Here is an 11,329-nt window from a genome sequence, read left to right as displayed (position 1 = left end):
TTTTACTTCCACTAATAGTCCGTTTGGTTAGTGGTATTAAATGATAGTAATGGAAGTGATTTATAATGTAAAATTTCATCAAAAGTTTCAAGTCATTCCCATGATAATTAAACTTTGATCACTAAAAATTTTTTTTTTACAAATTTTCATTATCACCTAATACCACATCTCCCAAAGGTAATACATTTGAATGAATTTTATGGAGAAAATGAAATGATTGAAGTTGGACAAATATGATCATCAAAATAGCAAAGAAATTTTTCAACTAAAATTACACTAGTTTTTCATTTCCATTACCGTCATTCATTACCATCTACCAAACAGGCCGTTAAGAGTTTACTATGTTTCATGTCAATCACTACCCTAATAGTAGCCAAGCAAGGTCTCCTTAGGATGATAAGGGTCTCCACATCTTCTGGAATATGCATAAGTATAAAGAATCACATTGGAAAAAATGATTAGGATGATAAGGGTCTTCACATCTATGAGCGGGATACACTAGGTAGGATGATGATGATATTGAAAAAAAATCGTCCCCACCCTTTTTACTAAACTATTTTTAAAATTTTTAATAATTTCAAGCAATAATAATTATGTTGATTTACTCTAATGTAATGTTCTATCTCCTTAGCTCTAGCCTATATTTCAAGTGGATAGAATAAAAGATCATATAGAATATTTGCTAGACTTAACAAATTTAATTATGTTGATTCAAGATATTTAATACATTCAAACTATGTGACTGATAATTTAGGGTTTAGATTCTCAAGAACATTTTATCACATAAACAATTAAGAACATACATGAAAAACTAACAACATCCTCATCAAATTTGTCTAAAATTAAATAAAGAATTCACATTTTGTTAAATATGTCAAATTAAAACTTTCTAAAATTAATTATAGAAGTATTTGATACATATATATTCTCATCAAATTTTATATAAGATCTATCATTTTAATTTTTTGAATCATTCTACTGCACTTTTATATTCAAATATAAATTTAAATTAATTTTTCTGAGTTTATCAAATAAAAAAGATTTTCTTATTAATATCATTTATATATTTATATTTTCATTTATTTATCTTTTATCTATTTTATTTCATTTAGTGCAATCAAACAAAAAGAGTAAAAAAAAACATTGTTGGCTATATTTAGAGCTAAATCATTTGGTAATTGCTAAAAAATTCAAAATAAAAAGAAAGAAGTGGACAACCACGTTTTTTTCTTTGTCTTTGAGCACTCTCTTAATTCCTCCCTATTTTTGTAACCCCCTTCCCTTTCTCCTCCTCCTTTTCTTTTGCACCTCGTTTTCATTTTTGGCGCTAAATACCGTCATTTTTCTCTCATAAATTTTCTCTCGTCTGGAGTCGCCGAAAACTTTCTAAAAAGGTTAGTGCATTTCTCTATTGTTTATATGTTGCATTTGATTTTGGATAATTGAAATCAGTTGAAACGTTTTGTTTTCGATTTTGGTGCAAATTTTTGATTGTTGTCGACAGAGGAATTGTTATTGTTAGATTTGTTTAATTCTGTTGTGACATGGTTTTGTAGAAGGGTAAAATTGATGTTTTGAAGTTTTTCATGGTGTAATTTATTTTTGTAACGTAGATGCTAGTGCTACTCGTTGGATCCGATATGATCATGATTTTGAATATCGATAACTATCTATATTGATAATATGTGAAATCGTTTACTAGTTTGAATTGTAGTACGGATTGATGCTCGTTGTTATATTGTGTAAATCATTTAATCTGGATTGTTTTCATTCATTTATATTGATAATTGGATAGATACGCGGAAATGATTCCTACGACTAAAAGAATTGTGTACTCTGTTACTCATTTTGATATAATGCTATTTGTTAATTGATCAAAATTTATCAACCTGGGAAGTGAGAAACAATGGTCTTTTTCCTTGAATAATGTTATGATGTCCGTCAGTTTAATCTGCATTTTTAATCCTCTACTTTAATTGTCAGCTTCTAAGTTGTTAGTTTGTTTTTCTTGAGATTTGACTACAAAATGGAGAAATAGTTGTTTAAACTAGTTAGCAAACAATGGCATTTATTGATAACGTTTTAAATATAAATTGGTCTAGAAAACTTAGTCATATAGTGTGGTTCAAGCAAAACTTTTTCTCCACAATTAGTTTTAATGAAATGAGAGCATTCATGGATTGTCTCATTGATCCTTCGGAATGATTACAATGTGAAGCCATCGATTTTGGACTTTGGTATTATTTAGGTACTTAAGAAATGATATTTTTATGATTTCATATTGGTGTATTAATCATGTGTGGTTCGAGACAATTTGAATTTTTTTTAGAATAATTCTTACTGTATAAGTTAAATTTTCACGTGTGTTGAATATCATTAACAAACATGACTACACGAGTTTCCCAACAAAAAATTGCATAGCTTTGATGTAATGTGATAAAAGGGAGCACAAATCCACAAATGTTGTACAAATGCCCAATTGAAATCTTATTCCGATTTTTCTTTGTTAGCTTATAGTTACAATGTACCCTCAATATGAATTCATAAATCTTATCGTGGACCTTTTTTTGTTGCTACTTTGTTTTTTCAAAAAAATTTCTCATTTTGTTGTGTGGTAAGAAGGCTTTGTTTTTTTATTCTTCAAATGACTAGAATATAGATACCATGTTGTGCATGTGTGCTGTTGTGCTGGGTCAATTTTCTTGCTATTTTTTTCCTTATCCTGTTATCATTTCTTTTATTTTAAAGTTTGATGATATGCTCTGTTTCAGCTAGTCATATAAGATGGCTGATGTGGAGGATGTTCAACCACTTGTCTGCGACAATGGAACTGGAATGGTTAAGGTACATTACAGTATACGTGCTTCTTTGAATACTCTTTTCTTGTAAACTTATACTTCATATTATACTGATTTGGAAATTAAACTCTATGATGTGTTGATGTGGTGCTGTTCTCATGTTGACTGTGTTTTCAATCGTTTATATTTAGGCTGGATTTGCTGGAGATGATGCTCCCAGGGCTGTTTTCCCCAGTATAGTGGGCCGTCCTCGTCACACTGGTGTTATGGTTGGTATGGGCCAAAAAGATGCATATGTTGGAGATGAAGCTCAATCAAAACGTGGTATCTTGACCCTGAAATACCCTATTGAGCACGGTATTGTCACAAACTGGGACGACATGGAAAAGATCTGGCATCATACCTTTTACAATGAACTTCGAGTTGCTCCTGAGGAGCACCCAGTTTTGCTTACAGAAGCACCACTTAACCCTAAGGCCAATCGTGAGAAGATGACTCAAATCATGTTTGAAACTTTCAACGCTCCTGCTATGTATGTGGCCATCCAGGCTGTTCTTTCCCTGTATGCTAGTGGTCGTACTACTGGTAAGTGAACCTTTGTGTGATTTTTTCTTAATGCTTTGACCATCATATATGATCCTCAATAGGTGTGAAGTGATTATGGGTAACTCATCCTCTTTAATTAAGTATCTGTGTAAAATTAGTCATTGATGTTTTTAAACCCAAAGCTTGAAACTTGAAATTTGGTTGTTTGCATGTATTCGAATGTCCATGCAACAGGATTACACCTCATGTTTGGACAAATTGTTCTCTATAGACTTGTAGGCTTCATATATTTACGATGAGTTCTATTCACCAGAATTTGACTTGTCTGAACTAAATTTTTAATTTTATTTAATCCTTTTATGAGAGCCTATAAGAATTTACTAGAGCTTTAATCTATTTATGAGATCAACATGGGAGCCCTTGTACATATTTGAACTTTTTGAATTTTCTTAGCCCTTATATCACTTATTTCTCTTAATCTAGTTTAAATAAGTTGCATGGAAAAAACTTGAAGTACTACAAATCTCCAACATTAAAAATTTTACAATGTTACTATCTGATCTATGAAAATGTGCATGCGATGTGATGTTTTACAAAGATGTTATCTCAAATGTAGGTATTGTTTTGGACTCTGGTGATGGTGTCAGTCACACTGTTCCCATCTATGAGGGTTATGCGCTCCCACACGCTATCTTGCGTCTGGATTTGGCCGGACGTGACCTCACTGACCACTTGATGAAGATTTTAACTGAGAGAGGATACTCCTTCACCACCAGTGCAGAGCGAGAAATTGTAAGAGATATAAAGGAGAAGCTGTCTTACATTGCTTTAGACTATGAGCAGGAGCTGGAGACTGCCAAGACTAGCTCATCTGTTGAGAAGAACTACGAATTGCCTGATGGGCAAATTATTACCATTGGTGCTGAACGCTTTCGATGCCCTGAAGTCCTCTTCCAGCCATCCATGATTGGTATGGAAGCTGCGGGTATTCACGAAACTACTTACAACTCCATTATGAAGTGTGACGTAGATATCAGGAAAGATCTGTATGGAAATATTGTCCTTAGTGGAGGAACCACTATGTTTTCTGGAATTGCTGATAGAATGAGCAAGGAGATTACTGCTTTGGCTCCAAGTAGCATGAAAATCAAGGTTGTCGCCCCACCCGAGAGGAAGTACAGTGTCTGGATTGGAGGCTCCATTCTAGCATCTCTCAGCACATTCCAGCAGGTAAGATACTTTTTGCCAAGGAAATATAATTGAGTTAAATTCAAGGCTTTGTTCTTTTCTCTTTCCTCATTTGAACTTGAATGCTCATATGGGACTTATATACTACTCACTTTGTCCCTCAAAATTCGCTACTATCCGTCGATTTGGTACGTCTTTTTTGTAGACGAGCCCACATTTTCATATACGCTATGTTTGGATAGCAATTTTAGAGAGAAAAGAAAGGAAAGAAAGGGGAGGGAGAAAAGGAAAAGGAAGGGAAGAGAAGTAAAGGGAAGAAAATCTTGTTTGCTTAGAAGGAAAGGAAAGGGAAGGGAAAGGAAGAGAGATAGTTTTCCTTTTAAATCTTTTCAACTTTAGAAAGATTAATACTTTAACAAAAAAAAATATTTATCCAATCTCTTCAAATTCCTTCCCTTCAAATCCCTAGATAGAAGTTTTGGGGAGCACGCGGTACTTGTATTTGAACCCAAATAAATATTATATTTCATTACCTGAATACAAATATTTTAATTACATCATAAATTATACAAGAATATTAGTGGGACTCTTATTTCCACACCTATACAGTCTTCATTTATATTTTTATATGAGCTCATGTTCCACTTATCTCTTCTAACTCATAAATTTTAATTAACACTCATAAATTTTAATTAACACTCATATTGTAATTTTGTGGGATAGCCTTATGTGGCTTAATCCATTATTTGTATTTTGTTGTTTTTTCATCTTGCTATCTAACTCGAGTTCAATGTCGGTTACTTTGGCTCTAGGACATTAGACTATTCTAGTATGTGGGTTTGGAAATTTTAGATTATTATTTTTAACATCCCCTCCCTTTCATTTGATTATCCAAAAAAGGATCTCTCATCCCTTTAAATTTCTTCGCTTTCTTTTTCTTAATTTCTTTCCATCCAAATACATTTCTATTTCATCCTTAACTTAATTTTTCTTTTCATCTCAATCATACATAACTTAATAATCTTTAATAATGTAGAAATTTAAATTTGTTGCAAAATAAGCGGAACAAAGTGCTATGTTAAAACTTTTTCGATAATATCACATGGATATAAACACTGTGGTGGTTGGACACAGGGACACAGAACACGAATATTCAAGTCTAAGTAACATATTATTGAACTTAAATATTAGAAAAATTGGCACTGACTAAGTATAATTCTTGATTTGTATAACAGATGTGGATAGCAAAGGCAGAGTACGATGAATCTGGTCCATCGATTGTTCACCGCAAGTGCTTCTAACAAGTTTCTGTTGGAAAATATAGACGCGGAAGAAGAATAACCTTCCCACTCAGGCAGGAAAAATAATACAGCTTGCCGATATTTTTACATGACCGAGTTCTTTTTGAAGTTTTTATTTCCAAGTTTATTGGGACCTGGCTTTTTAATACTGGCTAGCACATAAAAGGGCAAGGATAAGGGTAAAGGTAAGGATAAAGGTAAAGAGTTAAGAGTTTAATTTTTTTTATTATACTATTTTGTTTAGTTTAATTGCTTCAAATATATTTAACATTTCTCCATTTCATCATTACAATTGCTGTTTTACTTTATACTTAAAAAAATGTTAATTATCCTCAGTAGGAATTATAATACATTCTCTATCATACAATCAACAATAATAAATAAGATTTTAAACATTTTTGTGAAAGTTATTCAATTTGTCAGATGTATAAAGTACAATGTTGTCTAATTCTTAGATGTAACACTACTAAAAATCCAAAACTACTATCTCATTAAGCAAATAACCAATCTTTTGTTGTTAACAATGAACATCTCTGATAAATGATACCAAAGGTTAACGTTTTATTAGACAAAATAACCATATTGTTAGAATATATAACACATCATTTTTTGATGAGTTGGTTCTTTGCTATGAAATCAAAAGCTAACTTAACAAGAGGTTATGAGTTCAAATCTAAATCACCCCTCTTTTAAAATGATGAGCAACTAGATCCAATGACGCAAATTAATAACGTTAATGAATAACTATGCTCAAGTAAGTTCTATTTTTTTGAGATAACTTAAGTATATTCTATCATCTTACACTTTACAACACAAGAACAGATTAGTCTTTCTTTAATAAAGTTTACCAGCAGCTAGCAATGACACTCTGCTGTATTCCACACCATAACTAAAAGGATGATCTTCTTCCTCATTCAGCAATCCCTTATTTTTCACATCTAAAAGCCCCTTTTTCTCTCCAACATTAATGTCCCAAACATCTAAATCTTGTTTCCAACAATCATAATCTCTTGCTGCCTTGTTTTCCTTCAGAAACCTCTTCATGTTATCCAAACTTACTTTGTCTGGAAACTTTTCTTCTTTTCTGTGCTCATTAAACTGTGAATGGCTTCTTACAAATGTAGATGCTGAATGTGGGGAAGCTGATCTAACACAAAAACTTCCAAACCCTTTAATCTCCCTTGTTAACTTTCTAGCATCATGTCTTTCTTCTTTGAGCAGTGGGCCCTTTTCCAACAATTTTAGTACTCTTTCTGATTTTTTGCTCACAGCAACGCCCCAATTAAATCTATTGTATAATCAATATGAAAAACCATATATTATATATTATTATTGTATTAATAAAAAGATAACTTAAATTAAAGAGATTTTAGTTTGCGTACCCTGTTTCATCTACATGCTGAAAAAGTTTCATATTTTTGATGACAAATGTATCTGTTTGAAACTCTTCCGCAACACTTTCTGGTCCATGAGTCAGTAAGTGTTCTAATACTATCAAAGCATTATATGACTCCCTCCAACTTTTTCTGTCAAATTTTGATAATCTGATCGCAAACCCATGAAAATTGAAAAAAAAAAAAAACAAAAAAAAAAGTGAGATAGAATTTTGTCAACCTTAAGTTCTGAACCATTATAAACTTTATGAATTCCGAACAACAATAACAGTGTTACATTATCTGTATACAATTAGATGCATGACCCTCACAAAGAAAGAGTTTTAGAAATTAGATAAGTACAGTTAATAGCAAACATCATCTATGACTTCGAATTGCAATAGTATAAAATTATTTTACTATACTTTATTATGATTTGATCAAAGTATTTATTCATATTTGGTTCCATAAAAGATTGACATAATAAAAGACTACTTTGTTAATTCTAATAAATAAGATATAACTCGGTTAGAACGGTTCAAATTGAATTGATAGATGAGAATCTTAACATTATTTGGTCTGATTTCAAAATAAAATTAATCTAAAATTAAATGGATTGACATTAATTATGCAAACAAAAATCAAAAATAAATACTCCATGTTTGTATATCATAGCTGAAAACGAGGGTACACCCAAACATACACTTATAGAGCAATGAGGAAATGATAAGAGTGGTGTACGCTATTTTAGTACTCCCTTGCGTAATAGATTTGGAGCGAAGAGAAAATATTCGATTTTTAAGAAAAAAGTGGATATTGATAATAAACGATAAGAATGAAATTAAAAAAGAGTTAAAATGTGTGGATGAGATTAAAAGAAAGTAGCGTATCATCACCACCCGTTGGGTTGCGGCAGGAAGAACTTTCTCGGAGAGCCTATCTATAGTCGCGGGACTCTTTGACTGCATCCTCCTTTATGGGTATGGATTGCCGTTTTCCTTCCCTTTCCAGACCCTGCTCATATCCTTATGAGCGGGATACACTGGGATGATGATGATAATAGTGTATCATTTTCAAAAAATAAACACGATACAAAATAAGTGGAACGAATTAAAATAACAATTAATGTAAAATAAGTGGTATAGACTAAGTCGATCAAACATTTAATTTACTCCGTCCAACACCATTGCATAATCCTATTGGCTATTGCTACTAACTAGCTTTCCACCTATACAAAATTAAGGTGTCGGATGCATGAAAATGAAAATAAAAGAACATTAGAACAAGAAAAGGACATACTTATCATGCAAAATGTGGACAATCCTCCAATAATCATCAACTTCGAAAGCAGCTTCTGATATTAATCCAAGACTTCGACTATCCGCTGACCATGTATTCGCATTTGTTGCTTCTTCTGTCATCCTGTTAATAAAAGTATCTGTTAATAAAGATAAATTACTTATAATAATTTGGCTTAAATTTTAGCTTTCAGTCTTCAAAATTATTATGTTTTTAATAAATTTGACTAATTTTATATTTATTATAATATATATATATATATATATATATATATATATATATATATATATATATATATATATATATATATATATATATATATAACATATGACCTTAAAAATCAAAAAATCAAAACACAAGAAAAAAGCCATAGTAAAGTGGCTGTTATTTTTTAGTTGTCATTTTTCAAAATATATCATGTTTTCAATGAATTTGAATAATTTTAAAATGTTGTAAGACTTATGTTATATGACATTTAAAATTAAATTAAAAAAAAATTACTTAGAATAATCGAACTTTTTCATGATTTTCCTACAATAATCCCACTTTTTCATAAACCATGAATAATTTCAATTTTAAGGGGTATTTGCCTAGAGTAAACTCAGGTAACCAAATGACCTACTATAGTACGTAATTTCCAAAAAAATTAAACTGAAAATTAATATAAAGCAAGAGAAAATCATGAAAATTACATACAAAATTCTAAAAAATTTTAATATACTTTAACATTATTTTAGATATTTTATTTTAATTTATCTTTTTTTCTAAAAAAATAAAATTTGTAATATAGCAGGTTATCCGTTTACCCGAGCTTGCTCTAAGCAAATATTTCATAAAATTAAGGTTATTTATGGTTAATCAATAGGCAGGATAATTGTAGAAAAATCATGAAAATGTTGAATTATTCTAAGTAATTTTTCAAAAAAAACCACAATAACACCAAACGGGTCGGATGATACTTACAGTTGTACAGGGGTGACATCAGTGAGAATCAATCTAGCGGTTTTTATCTTCTCCTTTATGTAAAATGAAGCTTGTTTTTTGAACTCAAACAAAGATTGTCTGCTCATATTGTTCCTGTTATGGCTAGTGTTATTACTATTAGAGCCTAAATAACGTTGACTTGTTTATATAAATATAGTAAAGATAATTAACACAGGAAGATTATTGATAATGTAAAATATGAATGTAGTGGGACATAAAAATGAGAACAACTAACAAACTAACAAAAGAGATGACTACTTAAAATACAATGTGGATTAGTGATGGTGAATTATCACATTTGCCATAAGAAATGATCTAAGATGTGCTATTGTTTAGTTTGCAACTAATCCACTTTCAATTTGTATTTTGTAATGATGTTTTGGTAAAATTAGGATTATACTTTCTCCAATTTAGATTAAAATGTCCCATTTGAAATATGCAAAAATATTAAGACAAGAAAGAAGGAGACAATCGTAATAAAAAGTATTAACATCTACAAATTAGGAGGAGACTACAACAAAAAAGTTTCCACGTAAAAAATTTTGGAGACCACCACAAGAAAATGTCTACATATATAAATGGATGAAGAAATCACATTTATTATTTAAAATAAAAATTGAACAATTAAGATGAACCCAAATTTAAAGTATTATACTAAGGGTTGACTGCTTCCAATTGAATTTTTATTGAGGGAATTTATTATGGTTCTAGGAAGAAGTAGTTAATTTGTTAAGGATTTTTATGATGTTATGTCCTCTTTTTTTTAATCATGCAACACTAAGTTTTAGTGTTTTATTATCTCAAAAAAGTTTTATTCATTGCAAAGAAACTTGAACCGCCCCATTTTGGTTGCAAATCTTCGACTAAAATTAATTACTGGGAATAAATAAAGTATTACAAAGTTTAAGAACATCTAAAAATATTAAGTCACAAATCAAGTATGTAATTGAATCTTCAGAGTCACAAATTTGTTAATTTATGGTGCTAGAAAAAGAATTTATTTTTAAATGATGAAATTCTTAGTATATTTAGTTTGAAATAAATGTCCAATGCAAACTTCCATCATATTATATTTAGTGATCAGTGCTATGAGGATCGAGATTATTCGAAATCGATTATAAGAATAGGATCGAACTGATAAGACTACATTGTATGGTATTAAATCATACGATCATATAGTTAAAATTAAATAAAATACCAATATATTCGGTCTCTAGCAAGTCATATATCATCATCATATCCGTATCTAATAAGTGATATATATATATATATATATATATATATATATATATATATATATATATATATATATATATATATATATATATATATATATATATATATATATATATATATTTGTTTCAAAAGTTTAAAACAGTAATATAAATTTATTTTTTTTAACTTCATATATAGGGAATGTAATTGAAAATAATTCAATAATATAAGTAGTCTAAGTTTACATATCAATAAAGGACTTAAATTTTTCAATAGTAATTATGAAATTTTAAAAACATTGTTAATACAAGTGCCAAAACTCATGACTTTAGCCACTTAATCGAACATGCCTTAGTTTGTACTTTGGAGAAAAACAATAAGGATGTGTCGAGCGTGAGTGACTTGAGGTTTGGAACGGTTCATGAGGTGTTAAATGTGAAGCAAATGAGGCTTCACTAAGAGGGCAAGACCTTGCCTTGAACGAGGCAAGGCATGGAAGGGTTAGTGCTTGATCAAAGCAACAAGGAAAAATGAGTCTGAATGTAGCAGGAGATGCCTACTCGTTCGAGCACCAGAAGGCTCGTTTGAGCAAGGTCACAGGCAGCAGGCAGCGAGTCCAATTCAA

At 30.5% G+C, this 11,329-nt stretch overlaps 2 protein-coding genes across 2 annotated transcripts; one reads left to right on the top strand and one right to left on the bottom strand.

Annotated features, from left to right (window-relative positions):
• The first annotated feature begins 1,308 nt into the window (after positions 1 to 1,308).
• On the top strand, positions 1,309 to 6,196 carry LOC130814301 (actin-66-like). The gene is made up of 5 exons (XM_057680412.1): positions 1,309 to 1,394; positions 2,772 to 2,844; positions 2,990 to 3,383; positions 3,961 to 4,574; positions 5,768 to 6,196. The coding sequence occupies exons 2-5, from the start codon at positions 2,785 to 2,787 to the stop codon at positions 5,831 to 5,833; spliced, it is 1,134 nt and encodes a 377-aa protein (XP_057536395.1). The 5' UTR covers positions 1,309 to 1,394; positions 2,772 to 2,784; the 3' UTR covers positions 5,834 to 6,196.
• Positions 6,197 to 6,667: 471 nt separating this feature from the next.
• On the bottom strand, positions 6,668 to 9,722 carry LOC130813500 (uncharacterized). Its single transcript, XM_057679338.1, has 4 exons — positions 9,469 to 9,722; positions 8,506 to 8,628; positions 7,216 to 7,377; positions 6,668 to 7,121 (listed from the first exon to the last, which is right to left on the bottom strand). Exons 1-4 carry the CDS (start codon positions 9,573 to 9,575, stop codon positions 6,668 to 6,670), a joined length of 846 nt encoding a protein of 281 aa, XP_057535321.1. The 5' UTR covers positions 9,576 to 9,722.
• Positions 9,723 to 11,329: the final 1,607 nt, after the last annotated feature.

The sequence above is a fragment of the Amaranthus tricolor genome, chromosome 5 (genome assembly GCF_026212465.1).
Source record: "Amaranthus tricolor cultivar Red isolate AtriRed21 chromosome 5, ASM2621246v1, whole genome shotgun sequence".
In the NCBI taxonomy this organism is placed as follows: domain Eukaryota; kingdom Viridiplantae; phylum Streptophyta; class Magnoliopsida; order Caryophyllales; family Amaranthaceae; genus Amaranthus; species Amaranthus tricolor.
Note: the sequence above shows the minus strand (reverse complement) of the source record. Positions and strands in the feature narration are given on the sequence as shown.